The sequence below is a fragment of the Leptodactylus fuscus genome, chromosome 4 (genome assembly GCF_031893055.1).
Source record: "Leptodactylus fuscus isolate aLepFus1 chromosome 4, aLepFus1.hap2, whole genome shotgun sequence".
Lineage (NCBI taxonomy): Eukaryota > Metazoa > Chordata > Amphibia > Anura > Leptodactylidae > Leptodactylus > Leptodactylus fuscus.
Genome location: NC_134268.1, coordinates 184158295 through 184179783, shown reverse-complemented (window position 1 = coordinate 184179783; position 21489 = coordinate 184158295). Strand labels below are relative to the sequence as shown.

The following is a 21489-nucleotide window of genomic DNA, read 5'->3' as shown; positions in this document are numbered from 1 at the left end:
AATGAAAGGGGGAAATGAAGTGAAGAAGAGCATTTATTATTATTATTTTGCATTTTATGCTTAGTGTTCCTTTAAATGTGATACCAATGTGAATTACATTGTCTAAGAAAAAAAAGACTGAAACAAAAAGTCATGTTTAGCAAACAAGGCATAGAAATATAGATATGGTCCTTGCAGTAAGACGTTCTTAGTGAGCACAAGACTGTGACAGAACATTTAATTGCTGTATAATTGTAAACTGATAATACGCTACCTTGGCAAAGCGAATGACGTTTGTGTCATCCACACCTATTGTCATACAGGGCTCCATAGTTTATTAGAAATTACCCGTCCTTAGTCAAGGCTGCTGCATTCTACTATACTAGGGGGTACTTATTACCTATGGCATAGATACAAAGGACTGTCTAATTCTCCCAAGAACATGTTCTGACTGGCGCCTAATAGCGCAGTTTTCTAAAATTACAATTATCATCTTCTCTAAAATCGACTTGCGAGTACGTGAATGTGTGAATTGCAGAAAAATTAATAGCAGATACGTGAAAGAAAGAAAACTATCCATGTACAGTGTTTAAATAATTTCTACTTTAGCCCTAAGAAAGTTGTACATATATATAATAATTTGACAGGTCTCATAGTGATATTACAAAGGGATATTATTTTTTGACATTATGGTTTTTACATTTCCTTGAACATATATTGTATTCATTGGATTCATCCATGAAATACGGTATACTGAGTCTTTTATTACACACTGCTGAAAAGATTACCATTGTTGGATTACAGTATAAAATCTATTAGCAGCCGTAATTGTAAAACAGCATAGCACAGACAATGGAAATACACATTATAGCTGGGGGGTTTTACATGGCCTTATGGGTTGCAACATGCATGCAGAGCAAGAACACCCAAATCAACCATGGCCAAGGGAGTGCAAAAGGGCTGGGATGTTGCATCCTTAGGATTAAGTTGGCCTCGGTGGTAGAGGGTTTCCCCACTTAGAGATGGAAGAAGGATATAGACAGGCACAGATATGTAGTACTTTAGTTACAGAGAGGCAACAGGCTTGGCAGTTACCAAGTTCTCAGACAAATTCTCAGGCTAGGGCGTTGTGCCCTTAGGATTAATTCAGCCTTGGTGGCAGAGCATTTCACCATTTAGGGATGGAAGAAGGATGCAGCCAGGCACAGATAAGTAGGACTTTAGTCCCCAAGAAGCAACCGACTTGGTAGTTATCAAGTTCTCAGATAAGGACTTATTCACACGTCTGCAGGCTGTATCAATTCCTTTCAATGTATTTATACAGATATTCGTTTCTTTTCACGGTTGATGGATCTGCAAAGTATAAAAGCTTTGTCTAGAGCGGCACATCTCTTCACATACAGGCACCAGACCCCTTATTCCTCACTTTACTAGTGAATTCACCCCATCTCTGTTGCAACAGGTGAGCCGGTCTGGAACCTGGGAAAGGCCTTAAAACTGCAGCTCAATTTGGAGGTTTATTGTACCCATGTAAACCTTAGGGTGGTACCTTGATAGTGAATGCCACTCAAAGCCGCTAGCTAACTATAGTGCAAAAATTTGGCTTTCCTCAGCACAACCTTCTCCATAGATTAAAAAACCCTAATCTGATTCATTACAGCTGCATGGGATCGCTTCTGACCCCTATACTATACACAACACAAGGCCAGAAGCAGATAGGTGACTTACCAATATAGAGGACTGGAGCCATCTGCTCATACTATAGGAACTGGAAGTGGTCCCATACATTGACATTTATAGGGCACCACTGCAGCACCTAAACCTGCCGCTACAGTGTGTAAGGCAAGTGAGCAGCATGGCTACCTAATGTAAACATTACCTGGAGCTATACTGCCCTGGTAGAGCTGATCTGCATGGGTCCTGGGTATGACACTCCTGCCGATCTATTGATAATGGCCTATCTTAAGGATAATCCATTGGTAGTAGAAACCGAATAACTTCTTTTAATTAGGATTACCCTTGCTGCTGTGTGAACAGCACGCTCACAGCATGGTCCCATAGAAATGAATGGAAGCGGCCGGCACGCAGGGGGTTAAGCGACCGGCCGCTGGCAAAGCGTGCGTGCCAGGTGCTTCCATTCATTTCTATGGGAGCGTGCTGTTCAGATCGGCTGATCCGAACAGTGTTCGCTCATCTCTAGTCCTTATCAATTTACGGTTTGATATACGGCTAGACAGTCAACAGTGCAATGAATTCAGCGCATTCTTCAGTCCACTTTTTTGGTATGTGCCCTGGGGCTGGAGATATCGGTGCCTTTAATTTTGGTACCAATATCTCCCTACTGTCAGAAAGGCGGACCTTACATCTCAGCGTCTTCATTGGGCCATGAGGAACGCCCTCCCCCCAACAGTATTCTTCCATACACTTGTTGGCTTTATAGCGGTTTATAATACCGCACATCAATGAAGACATGGAAACATGGAAAATAAGTTAATAATTTACAAGTTAATTTAGTTTGCATTTCATTCATTGTACAGTAGCTAGCAATGGGATAAGACACTATCCTCTGTTCTATCCTTTTTTAAGTAGTTTTTAGTATACTGACTATATCAGCCAGATGGAGGCCAAAAGACTATTCTAATGACTTGCATTTATCTAATATAACCCTATGGACACTTTTGGCATGTATGTCTAGAACTTCCCAGCATGGAGATATGTTATGTACATCACCTGTGAGCCTAGCCTAAAATTGTTAAAATTATTAAGAGAAACCCTGCAGTTTGTAGAGGAGAAGACGACTGTGTATCTGTGTGCGGTAATATTACCTGTTTGGACAGCAGCTCCTTGCATAGAGTATAAAGGGTAATAAATTTCCTGGCCAATGGCCGGGCATCGAGGAACCCCTCAGCTATCAGCATTATCTCACAGATCAGCTCAGTGTCTGGAACCACCATGGCACACGGCCTGAAAGAAGTGCCAATGTGAAATCATTAGTATGGTAGTCTTAAGATTGAAGATTTCAGTACATAACAAGATCAACATTAGAACGCTGCTGCGCTGCGGACTGAGATATTACAGTAAGTATAGAAGCAAGATATCATCTATAATCTGTAGCAAAATGGTCAGGGCACTGCAGCGCCTGGCACCAAAGAAGAGACTGCAGCGTCCATGGCTGATCATTGAAGGTTCTGAGGGTAAAACCCAAGGATCTATGAGTGATGGCCTATCCTAAAGGGAGTCCATCGACTATAAGATTTTATATATGAGCAATAGATGTACTCAGTGGCGTAACTACCACCATAACAGCAGAGGCAGCTGCCACAGGACCAGGGACATTAGGGGCCCAGTGACAGCCGCTACCGCTGCGTTTTTTTTTTTATTTTTTCTTAATAGGCCATTACCGACTGGAGTTACTCCAGCCGGTAACGGGCCCTATTTACTTACTGATCCTGGCAGGGCCGGGATCGGTAAGTGACACCGCAGGCCTCACAAACACTATCATTATACTTGGGGGGTCTTTTCAGACCCCCGAGTATAATGATCGGAGGCCTGGGAGAGGTAAGGAACATAAAAAACATTGTTACTTACCTCTCCACGATCCGGGCAGGCTTCAGGCCTAGCTGTCTGACGTCTCATGACCCCAGCCTGCGTCCCGGGTCATGTGACGTCTGACATAATTGAAGATGGACTACAGCAGAGGCCCGTGGGTCTCCGATTATTATACTCTGGGGTCTGAAAAGACCTCCGAATATAATAATTGTTTATGGGTGTCCACAGTGGGGCATAATACTGTGTGCAGGGGCCACTATGGGGTACAATACTGTGTGCAGGGGCCACTATGGGGGATAATACTGTGTGCAGGGCCCACTATGGGGGATAATACTGTGTGCAGGGGCCACTATGGGGTACAATACTGTGTGCAGGGGCCACTATGGGGTACAATACTGTGTGCAGGGGCCACTATGGGGTACAATACTGTGTGCAGGGGCCACTATGGGGTACAATACTGTGTGCAGGGGCCACTATGGGGTACAATATTGTGTGCAGGGGCCTCTATGGGGGATAATACTGTGTGGAGGGGCCACTATGGGGGATAATACTGAGTGCAGGGGCCACTAAGGGACATAAAACTGTGTGCAGGGGCCACTAAGTTACATAACACTGTGTACTGGGGCCACTAAGGGACATAATACTGTGTGCAGGAGCCGCTATGGGGGATAATACTGTGTGGAGGGGCCACTATGGGGGATAATACTGTGTGCAGGGGCCACTATGGGGGATAATACTGTGTGCAGGGCCCACTATGGGGGATAATACTGTGTGCAGGGGCCACTATGGGGTACAATACTGTGTGCAGGGGCCACTATGGGGTACAATACTGTGTGCAGGGGCCACTATGGGGTACAATACTGTGTGCAGGGGCCACTATGGGGTACAATACTGTGTGCAGGGGCCACTATGGGGTACAATATTGTGTGCAGGGGCCTCTATGGGGGATAATACTGTGTGGAGGGGCCACTATGGGGGATAATACTGAGTGCAGGGGCCACTAAGGGACATAAAACTGTGTGCAGGGGCCACTAAGTTACATAACACTGTGTACTGGGGCCACTAAGGGACATAATACTGTGTGCAGGAGCCACTATGGGGGATAATACTGTGTGGAGGGGCCACTATGGGGGATAATACTGTGTGCAGGGTCCACTATGGGGCATAATAGAGCGCGCAGGAGTGCATAGGAAGGGGTCGGTCAAGGTCTTTGGTGTCAGTCAGGGGGGGGGGGGGGGAGAGAGGGGCATGTCAAAAGTTCGCCACGGGGTCCCGCCATTTCTAGTTACGCCACTGGATGTACTAATAGATGTTTACTGTATTTATGCGTATGTATGTATAAGATTTTTTTCTTCCTGGGATTAAAATATCTAAAACCTATACCAGACAAATATCCAAATAATCTATAAAAGGTGCTAATAAAAAAAACCAACAATAGATGGCGATAGCGCTCCAATCGCTTGCCTGAAAAGGGCCTTGAGATTCTCAGGCAGTTCTGTGCGGCCGGCATAACCAGGGTTCATAGTGATAAATATTCCCACTGATGGCTTCAATGTGATGTTTTCTCCAAGGAAAAAGAATCTGTCAGGAGGAGAGGGACAAGCTGTGAAATGCGCTCTTTGCAAAAGATTACATTTTGATTTGATGTAAGTTATCATTTCTGGATAGATTCTCTCCTTGCCTCTTTTTCTTGTTGCGGATGGCATCTTGAATACTTTTCACTTGTACAGCAACCACTGACAGAACTTCTACTGCAATCCTGTTAAATTCATCAAAACATCCCCAGGCTCCGGTCTGCGCCAGCCCTTTATATATGTTTCCTACAGACTGGGAGACAAATTGCAATGAGACGACACTGTGGGAAGAAATGTTTTAGGAAGCGCAGATTGTGAATTTACCATTTAACTTACTTTATAATCCATCTGTTCCGAGCAGTTGAAAACATATACCATCACCCCCAGGGCCCGACCTAAATCTTTGGTTGTTTCGGTTTTCCCTGTTCCGGCAGGGCCGGCCGGGGCTCCGCTCATCGTCAGATGGAGGGACTGTGTCAGGGTGATGTAGCACCTTCCAAAAAATAAAAGAGGACCCGTCACCTCTCCTGACACGGCTGGTTTAATAATACATTAAATAACAATGTTAGAATAACTTCTCGTAACACCTTACATTATATTGTTCCTCTTATTATTCCGCCTGGCAATTAATTAATAAATTAATTAAGGTCAGGGCCGCACGTTGTGAATATACAGCATCTTGGCAGAAATAAAAATCAGTGTTTTTACGGTGCTAACAAAGTGGATGGGATTCTGGCTAATCTCATCCACACAATGCTGCCTGTTCATAAACCGTTGCGTTTTTGTAAATCGCAGCATACCAATTATACCTCTGGAACGCCAGCGGTTTCCGTATAGGTATAACAGGGACAGAAAGTCTGCAGAGGAAAACTCTGCGGACTTTCAGTGAAAAGCGCTGCAGAAAAAAACGCAATGCATTTCCGCCATGGTCTTTTTTGCAGCACATTTTGGCCGTGGCTTATTGCATAGGGCCTTAGCTATGAGGGATTTTACAGGCTGGATGCTCATCAGTATTAGGTAGGGGGTCAGGGGTTTGTGGCACTGATTCTGCCATAATAACTCGCGGCAGAATCAGCGCTGATAAAAAGACTCCCATTCACTTCAATGGATTCCGTTTAACTCACCTAACACATTGAAATCAATGGGTTAAAAAGCCTCCAATTGATTTCAATGTGTTTCGCACGTTAAACGGAATCCATTGAAGTGAATGGGAGTCTTTTTTTATCAGCGCTGATTCTGCCGTGAGTTATCGTGGCAGAATCAGAGCCACTTTCCTCTGTGTGAATGCCCCCGTAAGGGGAAAATGGGCAGAAGGCACTACATAGTGGTGATGCTCAGGTACTGCAGCTCTGGTACTATTCGTGTGCATGGGAGATCAACTGCAGCACTTCGGCACTGTCGCTATACAGTGGCTAGAGTTTTCGGATTCTAGCTGTAACAACTGTGGTGCTGTAGACTGCCAGGAACAGCTGATCTGTGCAGGGACTGGGTGTTGCTAGTGAATGGTTATCAGTGTCAAGAACGTCCCGAAGCCAGGAAAACCCCTTTAAGAACTGGATGGTTATCATTCCAAAGAGCTCGTCCCTATACCATCAGCAATGATTACACTGCGTCACTTTATGTAGGGGCACATGCAGCTGGTAGGACACAGTTCTCAATGACTTCATTAGTTTCCAGGCGGAATAACAGAGGAACGTGTAACACTGTTCTACTTGCTCTAGTTATTTTATGAAGATTATAATTACTTACTAAGAGACATGAGATGAATTCAAGAAAATAATTTCAGTAATAAGTCAGAGAAATACATGAAATATGAAAGAAGCGCGTAAAGGGATGAGCATCAAGCTAATAAATGTTGCAAAGTATTGCCCAGAAAAATATTTACTACAATTAAAAATGTGGTTGTTTTATATAGAATTTTTTATTTATTTATTAATTTCCATTTTAGTGTCAAAAGTCATTTTCCCAATTATATATGGAATGGTAGTGTACTTTGTGGTACAGATAGATGCCCTGCAGCCCCTCATGTGCTGTGACTGTACAGTCAGCGCGTCCCTTGGTCTCAGTGTTCTGGCCCCTCGGCTGATCACGGACATCCAGCTACCGCAGAAACCATTTGGAGCGACTCATAAAAAATCATATTCTCTATTGATCTGCAAATTTTAATCCTGGTGAACAGAAACTTATTAACTATATAATTAGAAGCGCCTAGCTTTTTATTTTAACCCCTTAACAACTAAACACTCAGTCTTAAAAGGCCCCTTGCACACAACCATGTGCTAGTTTAGTGTGTGAGTTGGGTTTTTCCCAGATAGCACACTGACCCATTCATTTCTATGGGCTCATGCACATGACCGTGATTTCCATGCAGTGGTGTAACTACTGGGTCACAGGGCCTGTAATATTAGGGGGTCAGGTGGGTGCCTGATTTTTTTTTTAGCAGCAGGTAACAGGCCCGATTTACTTACCGATCCCCGCTCCTGCTCACAGCTACCTTTGCTTCCCCTTTTGTGGATGCGGCTGTGAGCAGGAGTGTGGAAATCGATAAGTGATGCTGCGGGCCTGTGAACCCTATAGACACCGCTATCATTATCCTCTGGGGTCTTTTCACGGACATCCGTTTTCACAAATCTCTCATACATTTGAGTGTATGGAGGAATCCATGAAAATGGATAAAATAAATGTCTTTTTTAATGGTGGAAACAGTCAAAAAAAAAGTGTAATCATCAATCACACAACTGATATGGTCCGTCATATAAATATATTTTGAGGCCGGGGCCCCACGTTGCGTTACAGCTATGGCTCGCTATGTGGGGTCTTAGCCTAAGACTGTCTAGTCTACAGTTGCACTTTCTAAAACTACACGATTAGTAAATCTGAGCCTGAAAATCTCTCTAAACTTTGTGCTTATTTACACTCACAAAGGCCAATTTATCCAGATCATGTGTCTGAAAACTGGAGCAAAAGCCAAAAAAAGTTTTGTTTTACACAGGTCACACAAAAATTGTGGGCACTCCGTGGACCACTTTCCTTTTAGGTAGCAGGGCAGGGATGGGACCCATTTCTCATAATATATGCCAGTTTTCTGGTGTAAAGGACTCTAGATATCTCCAGCAGTAAGGAGCTAGTGTAGAGCCCTGTTCGGGTGCACGGACCCCGCAGGATGCTCCTAATTTATTATGAGGCACAAACTGCCGTGAGCCAGGGATTATCAAGACCAGCATGGAAAACTCCAGTCTTGACAAATCAGCCCCACAGTGTTGTATTTTTGGATACCGAACTCTTAAAGTGAATGCCCATTTCTTAAAGGGGTTGCCCATTTATTGTAGATGCCCCTTTTTAACAAGAGGAGTATTCTTGATATTTCAGTGCTCAGGGGCAGCCCAGAGTACAGACGCTTCACGCTACAGCTTAATGACAGTAATGCAGTGATTTCGTATAAGGACTATAGTACCATGTCCTGCACTATAATCAGATAGAGGTACACTATATTACATACCATATCATTATAGAGATCAAAGAGACAAATAACTGTATTATGACAGCTAGCCATTCTGGTGAAGAGTATTCAAAGGACGTATAGACAGACCCGAAGTCTAGTCGCTTAACAGCCAGTAGAGAAAATAAACCCAATGCCCCATAGACGTCCCATGAAAACCTTCCTGCTTAATTTAAGGCATATTAAAAAAAAGTCCATGTGCCGCGTACACAGCCTTTGTGGTTACACGCTTCAGCAGAACCAATACAAAGCAATGTGATGTGCTCTGACAAAGGCATTCTACGTATAGCTGCTATAGCCCCATGCACACGCCCGAGTGTGCATCCAATGTGGGGCTGAACTTGCAGCAGAATGCACTCAGATAACACTGCGCAAACATTAACGTTAATGGGGCTTTGGATTCAATCTGTTTTGATTATATTCTGATTATAGAACAGATCCTTACCTGTTCAGAGTCATCGAAACAGAATTAATTCAATGGCCCCATAGATGTGAACACATAATAGAATGCACTCAGAATGTCATTCAAGTCACATCAGATGCACATTTGGTCATGTGCATGGGGTCTAAGGCTGTGTAGTCTGAACATGTACAGTTTAATGTGCCTCATACTAGGTTCACTTTCAGGTCTGCATGGGGTTCTGAAAGACAGAGACCTTGTCCGCTTAAAAAGTGGTTATTAGTGAAAACCCATGGACCCTATAGACCAGGGGTCCTCAAACTTTTTAAAAAGGGAGGCAGTTCACTGACCTTTGGAGGGACGAAATATAGTTTTAAAAAAAATGTAAGATTTTTAAGATTGCACAGTAGCTCCCCCCACAGTATTATATGCTGCACAGCAGGCTCCTCCACAGTATTGTATGCTCCACAGCATGCCCCCCCATACAGTATTATATGCTTCTAGGTACACCCCCTACACTGTATTATATGCTCCTCAGTATGCCCCTTTACACACACACACACACACACACACACACACACACACACACACACACACACACACACACACACAGAGTATTATATGCTCTTCAGTATGCCCCTCCCCCACCACAGTATTAAATGCTTTTCAGTACACACACACATAATTATTCTTACCCAAGAAGAGCCGCCGCACATCCTCCTCCTTATAGCTTACGTCATCGCGCCTGCGTTGGGGAAGAGGTCACAAGGACCGTGGCCTATACTGAATGATTTCATCTGTATGTGCATTTGCACATACAACGGAAACAAACAAACACTCACTAACAGGAATTCCTATACTGGATTCCCTGTTAGTGAGTGATCCGGGCGACGGGACGGAAAATGTCCTTGGCAAGCCACATGTGGCCCGCAGGCCGTAGTTTGAAGACCCCTGCTGTAGACTATAAACTACTTTGGCGGTTTTATACTGAAATTGGTGCCGCATACACATTAGGTATTCCTTTGTCCAAAAAATAACAACCTACAAACGTATCCAAAATGTTGGGATATGGTGAATATCTTAGCTGGGGAAGGAAAAAAAGAAAGAGCTGTACTGCCATTGTTTTCCTAACCATAAAAAATTGAATAAAAAGCAAAGAAAAAAAAAGACATTCCCCAAAATGATATATTTAAAAAAAAGGACATCTTGCCCTGCAAAGACGCTTTATGCATCCCTGTATACAGAAATATAGAAAAGTTACGTGTGTCAGAATATAGTAATGATATAGTGTCACTGTAATCACAACACCCACAGAATACAAGTAATACGTCAGCACAATGTAAGCACACAAATATAGATTTTCTCTCATTCTGCCCTGTTTTGAATGGGTTTTTTCGCAGCTTTCCAGTATATCACATTAAATGGTACCATTACAACGTACTATACATTTCTACTCATTTACACTTATACATGTCACGTTGTAATAGTCTGTGAGTGATTATACAGTACATGGTTCTGGCTACATCAGACACCACAAACATGTCTTACCTGTCAGTCAAAGGTGTAATGACCAGCCGGGGCGTATTCCCTAAATACTCATAGGAGTACTGGAACTGGGCATCACAGATATTGGCAAAGCAATGCTTTTGTTTATCATCCCAGCGATGTCTCAGTTGAGACAACCAAGCAAAGTCTTGAGCGCTGGTCACCTATACAAGTGAAAGAAAAGAAAATTCTAAGCAGAAGAAAGAATTATGTAAAGGATCTAGATGGCACTTAAATATATAGTAATTAGAGATGAGCGAACAGTGAAATGTTCAAAGTTCGATATTCGATTCGAGTAGCCCCTCAAAACTCGACTGTTCGAACGAATATCGAACCCCATTATTGTCTATGGGGAAAAAAAACACGTTTAGGGAGAAACCAATATTCAACTCAGGAGGGTCACCAAGTCCACTATGACACCTCAGCAAATGATGACATCACCTCGGGAATGCAACGGGAACAGCAGGGGAAGCATTCCTGGGGGTATATAACATGCCAAAGTCCCTGTATTACACCACTAATAATGCGGTAGCTGACTTTTCCCCATAGGAAAGCAATGGCCAGTGTTGATTGGCCCAATGCTGTACAGTATTCGGCCAATCAACGCTGGTTCTGCTGGAGGAGCCGGAGTCTAAGATCGGTCTACAGCAGTCTCCATTGTGGTCCGATCTCAGATGTAGCAGAGTTGACAGAGCTCTGTACATCTCAGATGTAGCAGTGCTGACCACACAACACTGCTACATCTCCGGAATAGCAGAGTTGACAGAGCTCTGTACATCTTCGGAATAGCAGAGTTGACAGAGCTCTGTAAATTTCAGATGTATTAGCACTGACCGCACAGCACTGCTACATCTCAGGAATAGCAGAGTTGACAGAGCTCTGTACATCTCAGAATCAAATTTTTAGTCAGTTTGCCACATGGTGTTCGACTGGAATCGAACAGCCTGATATCCGATGGAACATGTACTCGGTTGAATGCTGTTCGCTCATCTCTAACAGTAATCCAACATGTGAAAAAAACCTATTCAAACAAGCATGGTACATATTGCAGTTTTGGTCACCTATGTGAACTATATACAGGTATATAAATCGGGATCACCCATTCCATGGCTTGGGACACATTATTTTCCATACTGCTGTATGGCTCTAACTTATTTTACTATAAGTTTGGGTTTAGACGATAATGGGGTCTGCTGGGTTTCCACCGATTTTATACTGAAACCATAGCTTGATTTGCTGATTTTTCGAAGAATATGCAAATCTAACTCCCAAGATTAAAATAGGGAGACAGTGCCTCAGTTATGCTGCCCACTAGGGGGAGCTCCCTTTAACATCATGCCCGACCTTCCCAGAGGCTTTTGCTGCAATGTTGTGGGATTTTACCAAGTCTCTCAGCTGAGGACAGCGGCTGTTTCGATCTGATTGGATCTCTTCAGCCCAGCGTAGAGAAGACTGACTTGGCAGAGGTGAGAGGCTTCTAGATCAGATTATGGGAATATCGTCACTCCTTAGGGAGAGACCACCATGTAGGTGTGTGGAGTCTTACTAAGCCTTCTTCCCATGATCCCCCACAGTGGAGCGACAATATCCCCATTGCTGATTTTAGGCAGATTCGGCGATGATGCTAGTGTAAATTCAGCCCAAAACAGTCATTTCAGCTGAATTCCTATCAGTTTGATAATATTTCAGCTTAAATTAGTGTTCATGAGCACTTTAGGACAACGGAGATAACAATCAAAGGAAAGAACAGTCGTACATCTTCTCAGATGGATCTCTATGGAAAGGGGAAAGAGCAGCTTGTATTATAGGAGAGAAAACCGTATCTGAAAAATGTTTTTTAGCCAATAATAATACAATTAAAAGATGTAATGTAGCCTATGAGCCTGTTTGTACAGTCAAAAGTGTGAACTTTACTTGAACTGCTGTATAATAATGGTGAACTTACATTAGTATATTACATTACCTTATGCATAACAAGCTTGGCAACCACATCCCTGGCATGGACATCTATGGTACATATCGTCATGATCTTCTGCCTGTCTCCTGGGGTCAGTTCACCCAATAACATGGTAATGAGGGCATTTAACTGGTTAATCTGAAAGAAAAGTCAACATGATAAGTTTCGGACTTTCCCATCATTGGTCCTGTGCATCCAGTAGTGGGCTCATGGGGTGACAAAACCAACTTGTGGATCCTTTGAGTTCTTAGGTTCTTCTCAGACACTGTCTACAGTGTCCCTCTTACTGAATGTGTAAGGAAAGCTAGCAGCACATACATTACATGGTGTATAGGACGGATGCCAGAAAATGTGAACACACTATATACATTTTTTTATAGATGCCTCTGATACTCTATCCCATACAGAGAAAATGGAGCCTACGATGTGGACCACTGGACAGAAGACTGGAATACTCTTCTGGCCTTTGTCAAAAATAATGGTGACCTATGGTACATATGTTAAAGGTATGGGAGCGAACACTATGTTAAATAAAAAGGTCATCAATATTAAAATCCTGGAAAATCCTTCCAACTCTGAATACATGAAGGCAAGCAGGGGATCTTAAGTCTGAACAGGAAAATGAAGCTCAAGCTTACTAAGAAGCTCAGAACTATTCACAGCAAGAACAATATATGATTTATAAAGATGAGTTAATGCTGATCACAGATGGCAGAGCAGTTCAGAATATATCCACATAATGTTAGTGTTGGAAAGAGTAATATTACTATAGATTCTAGCGCCTGCATTGGTCACATATACAAACTGCAGAACATACCTGTTTTTTATTATAGTCTTTGAGCGCAGTTTCAAACCCTTCTTCCAACCTGTCAAACGCAATCCCAACATCAATGGTCCACCAGATCTGAGAGCTGGTCAATGCCACCTGTGCTGGATAGTCGAAGATCCATTGTTCCCTTGGCTTCTCCTCGTATGCCGCCACAGCCTCGGTTATATGATAGCGCACAGTCTCACACATAGTGTCCTCCACATTCTTCAGCCAGTGTTCCACCTTTAAAAGATTGTTTTGCTCTTATCATATGTTCTCAAGAGAATCCGTCACCTCTCCTCACATGTGGATTTTATTTTTTTTATCTATTTTTTTTTTTAAGTAGATTGAAAGCCCCATATAGGGCACACAATGTACATTTTTTTTCCTATCAGTATGTCTTTGTAGAATGGGAGGAAATCCACGCAAACATGGGGAGAACATACAAACTCCTTGCAGATGTTGGTCCTGGCGGGATTCGAACCCAGGACTCCAGTGCTGCAAGGCTACAGTGCTAACCACTGAGCCACCGTGTTGCCCCTTGATATACTTACTCCTGTTAAGAGAGCGGTCTGAGTGCCTAAAACCCCTATTCCTATCTTCTGTCACTAAATCATATAAGAATATACAATTTTGCAGATTCACTTTTAAGCAAAGTCAGGAAATTTGATGAACATAGAGATCATATGAAAGAATTTTCACAGCTTGTACATGCTGCCTTTACAGCCGAAATATATTGCCATATCTTGCTCTGTATATGATACTATGGTAGGTGCTACATTTACAACCACTTAGGTTCCTGTTTGCCATGAGATCTGTAGTTGATCATCACAAGTGTACAATGTGACATATTCACCTGTCCCCGACACTGACAAGCCGCACTGAACGAGACAAACTCCTTCTCTTTGCTGTACATCCCAATCGCCTCATTTTCAACTTCCTCTTGGAACTTTAGATCCGCAATGTTGTCAAAAAGTTTTGCCAAATGTCTTGTTACCTACAATATATATCCATATAAAGCACATCACATGTTGATAACATTGTGGTTGAACATGGCAAGAGTATTGAATATTTTGGACGTCTGGATGGTATTTAATGATAAAAAATGCAAACTAAAAAAAGCAGATTTCCATATTTGCAGATCATTTTATAGGTCAATTTGGCTGCTTCAGTTACACCTAAATTGAAACACGGCGGTTTTGGAAATTGCAGCATTTGCAGCTGATTGGTGAGGGGTCCAAGTGTCAGAACCCCACCCATCTTCAACTGATGTCCTAACCTAAGGATAGGTCATCAATTATTTTGAAAAGCAAAATAATCTCTTGTTCACATCTGCATTATTATTCCGTTTGGGGGAGTCCGCATGGGGCCCCCCCCCCCCGAATGGAATACCAAACACACTGGCAAGCGGTGTGCAATGAAAGCACACGGATCCCATAGACTATAATGGGGTCCGTGTGCTCGCCACAAGATCTCCGCGGGGAACATGCGGACAGAAAAGTACTGCACAATTTACTTTCCTGTCTGCATGACTCGTGCGGAGATCTCGCGGCAAGCACATGGACCCCATTATAGTCTATGGGGATTTGTGTGCTTTCACCGCACACCACTTGCAAATGTGTTCAGTAGTCTGAACATGTTTAGTTTCTCTCTAAGGGTGCATTCACACTTTGGATACGCTGAGCTGATTCTGAACGTAAAGCACGTTCAGAATCAGCGCATACAAAGCAGATCCCATTCATTTCAATGGGAGCCGGCATACGAGCGCTCCCCATGGAAATGAATGGTCTGCTTTATTCCCTATTGGTTTCAATGTGATATGCGTGTATGTGATACGCACCAAAATGTATTATTATTATTTATCATCTTGATAAGTTTTATTGTATTTTTTTCTTCCCCTCTTAAAATATGTAGGGAAAACGTTTGCAAATCTTCAGCTAAAATGAATACAATGTTTTCCAAAAAGCAGCTTTTCTGCAGCTTTTTTTTCCTAGTATATACGAGATTAACACAAAATCTGATTTTGATGGTCCTGTAAAATGCAGAATGCCCATAGTAAAAAAAAAGAAGAAAAAAAAAAAAGCCCGCTTGCCACATGTGTATAATTGACATGCTGAGATTTACAAAAAAGCAACGGTTTTTGAAATCGCAGCATGTCTGCTCTGGATAATTTTCTGCAATGTGTGGATGGGATTAGCCAGAATTCCATCCACTTTGCGAAACCCCAGCGTTTTACAGTACCTGCAATGTGGGGCATTTACGTTACATAGGGCCCTGGCTTTAAATTACCTGTACCAACAACTGAATGCTTTATGCTGGGTTCATATGGGGTGTTTTGGTCAGGATTTTAAGGCCGTATCTGCCTCAAAATCCTGACCAAAAAGACAGCTCCCATTGAAATCAATGGGAGCGGTTCAGTTATTTTTCTGGGAGTGCTTTGTTCTGGCTCCCGGAAAAAAGAACGGACATGCTCATTCTTCAGGCCGAGATGCCTCGCGACATCCGCCTGAAGACACTCCCTCCTCCCGACTAGGACCATTCATTTGTACTTAATCTGGAGCAGAGTGCGCGACTGGATGCCAGTGCACCACACCGGCATCTAGTCGCAGCTACCCGTATTTTGGACCAGAACCTGAGGCGTATGAACCTGGCCTAAGAAATGCATAGCTAATAAATAATACCCAGGAAGATATAGGAGGGGCCATAGGGTTTTTATCATTGTCCACCTAAGGTGTTACAGCACTACTGGTGACTTCAAGGTTTAAAGGCAAATACAAGAAAGATCCCAGAAGATCTGACACTTTTGTGCTCATAGGGAAGCATTAAAGTTGTCTAGTTGACTTGTGATAATGCCACAAGGCTACTGTGCAGCATGGGTGACTAAACACAAATCTGATATAAGGGATATCAGTTTCCAATATTAAGCAGTACCTGTCTTGGCTGACTTCCTTTAGAAAGAATGTCCAACAAATCTGCAGAGGACACAAAGTAGAAACGCGGAAAAGCCAAACGCTTTGTTTCCAAATACTGAGACAAAGCTTTCTCGCACAGAGAGAGTCTAGAAAAGAAAATTGCAGAACAATGTCATCACGTGAGTCAGAATCCATCATAAACTGTCAACGCACCATAAAAAGCAGCGCATAATAGAAATAGAATTACTATTAAAATACATCCAGACTGTCAGCCATTATGTGCTTTTAGTTAAAATGATCTATGAAAAAGAAAATATTGTTCTAAGGCTTTGTTCACACCAGTAATGTGACTCCCTTTTATAATAGTTATGCCACACATTATACAGAGTGCACTGGCAAATGTTATCTAACCCTAGTGACTTAAATGGTGTTCATTGGGGTTCTGGGATATCTGACAACAAGAATTGTAGACAGAGATATTCATGTGGTCTAAAGTACAGGAAAGCCAATTCCAAAAAAGTTGGGACGCTGTGTAACATTTATGGAAAACAAGTATGTAATGATGTGGAAATCTCATATAACCATATTTTATTCACCATAGAACAAGTGTCAGAAGTTGATGTACTCATGTAGATATTGATGGCAGAAACTCATCTCAAGAAGGTTGGGTCAGGGCCATGTCTACCATTGTGTAGCATACCCTCTTTTTACAACAGTCCGTAAATGTCTGGGACTTAAGAAGACCAATTGCTGCAGTTTTTGGAGAGTAGCGTAGTCCCATTCTTGTCCAATGTAGGATTGGAGCTGCCTAACAGTTCTGGGTCTTCTTTGCCTTATTTTTCATTTCATAATTCTCCAAATGTTTTCTATTGGTGACAGTTCTGGACGGCCAGCAGGTCATTACCCAGACGCTGTTCTGATGGGTGCAGTATATAGTTTAGGATTGTTGTGCTGAAATATGCAAGGCCTTCCATTACAGAGATGTTATCGAATTGAGGGCGTTTATTGTTCTAAAGCCTCTATATACTGCTCAACTTGATAGCGCCTTTCAAGATTAGAGATGAGTGAGTAGTATTCGATTGAATACTACGGTATTCAAAATACTCGTACTCGATCGAGTACTACTAGCTATTCGCAGTAAATATTTGATTCAGAACCAGCGTTGATTGGCCGAATGCTATACAGTGTATAGCATTCGGCAAATCAGCGCTGGTTCTACAGCAGCCTCGTCCTTGCTAGTCGGCAGTGAGATAGCAGCTTGCTGTTACGAGGGAGCTTACTTTTTCTCATAGGAATGAATTGACCAGCGTTGATTGGCCAGTGTACAGTATTTGGCCAATCAACGCTGGTTCTGCCGGAGGCTCGTCTGTGATAGGACCACAGCAGTCTCCATTGTGGTCTGATCTTAGACTCCGCCTCCTCACAGATGAGCCTCTGGCAGAACCAGCGTTGATTGGCCAAATGCTGTACACTGGCCAATCAACACTGGTCAATGCATTCCTATGAGAAAAAAAGTGAGCTCCCTCGTAACAGCAAGCAGTCAGCTCTCTGCCGACTAGCAAGGACAAGCCTGCTGCAGAACCAGCGTTGATTTGCCGCAGGCTAGTCTTTGCTAGTTGGGAGAGCTGGCAGCTTGCAGTTACGAGGGAGCTGACTTTTTATCAGTGCAACTGCAAGCACTGTGCAGTTAAAGCGCACGGACCCCATAGACTATAATGGGGTCCATGCGCTCTAACTGCACAGTGCTCCTCCTAAACAATCTCCTCCGGCTATTCGTGGACTTGGTGACTCTCCTTTAGTTGAATAGTGGTTTCCCCTGAAATGAGCATTTTTTCCCATAGACTATAATGGGATTCAATATTCGATCGAGTAGTCGAATATTGAGGATCTACTCGAAACCAATATTGAATCTCGAATATTTCACTGTTCGTTCATCTCTATTCAAGATGTGTGAGCTGTCCCTGCCATAGGCAATAACGCAAAATCATGGCCGCAAAATAATGCGGCGTATACGATCCTAACTACCATTGAAATCAATGGGAGCGTCTATGGCGCGCAAACTCTCACACGCCGTATACGTGCCAGATCACGCGGCACGTTACATTGTGTGAAGGCTCCCTTAATTTGCATTTATGGATTGCTTGGCAAACTGTGTTCACAGACAACAATTTCTAAAAGTATTCCTGAGCCCATATAGTGATTTCCATTACTGATTAATGCCTGTTTTTAATGACCCATAGATAAACAAACATAGAATAGTGACCAGCAACCTTGTTTCTTGTGCACACGGAGAATTCCAGATTCTCCAAATCTTTTGAAAATATTGTGTATAGGGTTGAGCTGATCTTGAGATTTCAGGATCGATTTTATAGTCCGATTTCCGATCATTTTCCAGCCGATCCCGATCGTGAAATTTGCCCGATCGACGATCGGGATCCGACCCCGATTGCTCAAAAGAGATTTCAGGATCGATTTCAAAATCTGATTTCCGATCATTTTCCAGCCAATCCCGATCCCAATTGTGATCCTGAAATTTGCTCGGTCGCAGATCGGGATCCAATGTTTCCCAATCCTGCTCGCTCAATCCTAATTGTGTACTATAGATGATGTCATATTCAAAGCCTTTGTAATTTTACATTGAGTAACATTTTTAAAACAAAATTTTTTTCCCAATTTTTAGACAATTTTTCACGTTTTGGTGAATCTCTCACCATCTTTGCTTCTGAAAGACTCTGCCTCTCTAACATGCTCAAGTTATACACGGTCATGTGACAGTTGAACCTTCAGGGCGTTTCATTAGTAGCACTTACTTTTTCAATTTTTTCTTAACCCTGTCCTAACATTTTTGAGATGTTACTACCATCAATTGCTAAACAACGATTTATGTTCTACTGTAAATAAATTATGGTTATATGAGATTTCCAAATCATTGCATTCTAGTTTTCTTTGCATTTTATGACGCAACCAATGTTTGGTATGGGGGTTGTAAATATTTACATAAAATATCGGACTTTACCTCTTCTGCAATTCATCAAGTGTTTCATACAATTTGGGACGATTTGTTGCATCCAACACGTTTCTTATTTTCTCGGTCTCAAACATTAACTCCTACATGGAAAACAACTAAATCCATTACTAGAAATTTTCAGTTTTCCAAAATTATTCTGATGCTTCTAGGAAAGTTTGTGGGAAATAAAAAAATCTGCAATTTGCTGCAGCCGTCTAATCTAATGGCTGAATTTTCCCATGGTGGGACTATTAAAGGGAGTCTACCTTTTGTCGATCACACGTAGGAATAGCCTTAAGAAAGGTTATTCTTCTCCTACCTTTAGATGTCTTCTCCACGCCGCCATTCAGCTGAAATCCCAGTTTTTGTCGGTATGCAAATTAGTTCTCCCACAGCACTGGGGGCGGTCCCCAGCGCTCAAACAGCACTGGGGTGTCCCCAATGCTGCGAGAGAACTCTTCAGCGTCGCCTCCATCTTCTTCAGGAATGGCCTGTTCACACGTCTTCTTCCGGCACTGAAGGACAAACTTCTAGGCCTCGGGCAGAGCCGACTACACATGCCCGCGGCCACAAGAAAAATGGGCGCTTACACAATAAGTAAGGGGTCATTTTCTTGTGGCCTATGGGCACGCGCAGTCGGCTCTGCCCGAGGCCTTGACTCCCAGCCAGAAGAAGATGTTCCTGATGAAGATGGAGGCAGCGCTGGAGAGTTCTCTCACAACATTGGGGATGCCCCCAGTGCTGTTTGAACACTGAGGACTGCCCCCAGTGCTGCGAGAGAACTCATTTGCATACTGACGAAAACCGGGATTTCTACTGAATGGCGGTGCAGAGAAGACCTCTAAAGGTAGGAGAAGAATAGCCTTTCTTAAGGCTATTCCTTCATGTGATTGACTAAAAATTGGATTTTAATGGTAGAATCCCTTTAAAGGATTACCGGTATCTTATCTTAACGCAGACATACCACATTTACATTACACCGTTACTTTACTAGAATGTACATATAATAAATTCATAGGCTGTACAGCAGAATAAATAGGTTATTCCTGACTTGGACATGTATAAGCATAGATATCTTTTAGATGCGAGTCCATCCTCTGAGTGTTCTCCCATCCTGTGCCCCATAATACACACCATATTGCGGTAAACAATAAAATATTTTGTGTAAATCTGTATTGCATTTATTGTTGTATATATTTAGATCTAATCTTTACATTATGTGCTGGTTATTAATAGGGCACAAAGAATTACTTTAAAGTCGGTGTCTACTCCATCAAATCTTTTGGCATCTTCTGGTAGTTGGTTTCTGATGTCTTCAGAACCAATAAAAATACTTTCTAAATGAGACCAGGTACGCTGGACTTCCATCCAGATGTAAATCACCGAATCAGCCAGGTTCAGCCTTTTCTGCCAACTGGACACTTGTTCGATAAAATATTCGACGTATTTGCTTTGCATTATTGCCTGTAACTGCACCTGATGATACAATACAGAAAAAAGTTAGACATTCATGCAAGATTTTTTTTTTTTTTATACCCTTTGGCAAGGAGAGCGGTTTACTTCTTGTAGGCCAGCTTTGAGTTTAGTCTGCAATTGCAAAACGTACCTGGTTACTGTCCAAAGTCTCAAAAAGCTGCTCATCGGTTTTTATCAGGGGGGTTCCTGTACGATGGTGTTTTTCATAGGAAAACTCCAGAGTAGTCCAAGTCTGACTTATTTCTGTAAGTATCTAATACATAAGAAGGTTATTGTTAAACAAGATTTTTGTTGACTCATCTGAGTATTTCCTAGAAAAAAAATGCATTGCTCTAGACTTACTTTCTCGGTACCCATTTCTTTCACAGCTTTGTCTACAATGTTCCTGACTTCGTCTTCAACCTTATGCAGCTGTAGTGCCAGTAAGTCTGATAGTGTGGTTTGATCGGTCATTGTAAACTGGACCTAAAAGGATGAAATTGTCAAATTATTATTTACAGAACAAATAGGTGAGAGATAACCAAGCATTTAAGATGTTAAAGGGGTTGTCCCATCAAAAGGATCCTATCTATACTGCTTGTTAATGTGGATGTAAGACTTTTCCTAAATAAATTGCTTCAGCAAAACTGCTTTGTTTGTCCACTATCTTACTTTATTCATTTCTTTGTGGCCACAGCCCTGACTTAGCTGCTCATGAGTCAAGTGATGTATCTGCTGCTCTCAGGGGGGAGGGAGGAGGGGCTAAGTGCACGGGAGCGAGCCTGTGTATCTAGCTATTCCTGT

The 21489-nt window shown here is 42.5% G+C and overlaps 1 protein-coding gene across 1 annotated transcript in view; it reads right to left on the bottom strand.

Annotated features, from left to right (window-relative positions):
- DNAH11 (dynein axonemal heavy chain 11) overlaps nt 1–21489 on the bottom strand; it is a 180764-nt gene that overhangs the window by 97746 nt on the left and 61529 nt on the right. The window contains exons 25-37 of the mRNA XM_075271484.1: nt 21049–21171; nt 20837–20959; nt 20482–20706; nt 19240–19331; nt 16243–16369; nt 14168–14308; nt 13321–13554; nt 12510–12641; nt 10550–10710; nt 5439–5595; nt 5210–5355; nt 4993–5109; nt 2805–2943 (exon numbers count right to left, since the gene is read on the bottom strand). Coding sequence (XP_075127585.1) covers nt 2805–2943; nt 4993–5109; nt 5210–5355; nt 5439–5595; nt 10550–10710; nt 12510–12641; nt 13321–13554; nt 14168–14308; nt 16243–16369; nt 19240–19331; nt 20482–20706; nt 20837–20959; nt 21049–21171 — 1917 coding nt within the window. The remainder of the gene's footprint in view (nt 1–2804; nt 2944–4992; nt 5110–5209; nt 5356–5438; nt 5596–10549; nt 10711–12509; nt 12642–13320; nt 13555–14167; nt 14309–16242; nt 16370–19239; nt 19332–20481; nt 20707–20836; nt 20960–21048; nt 21172–21489) is intronic.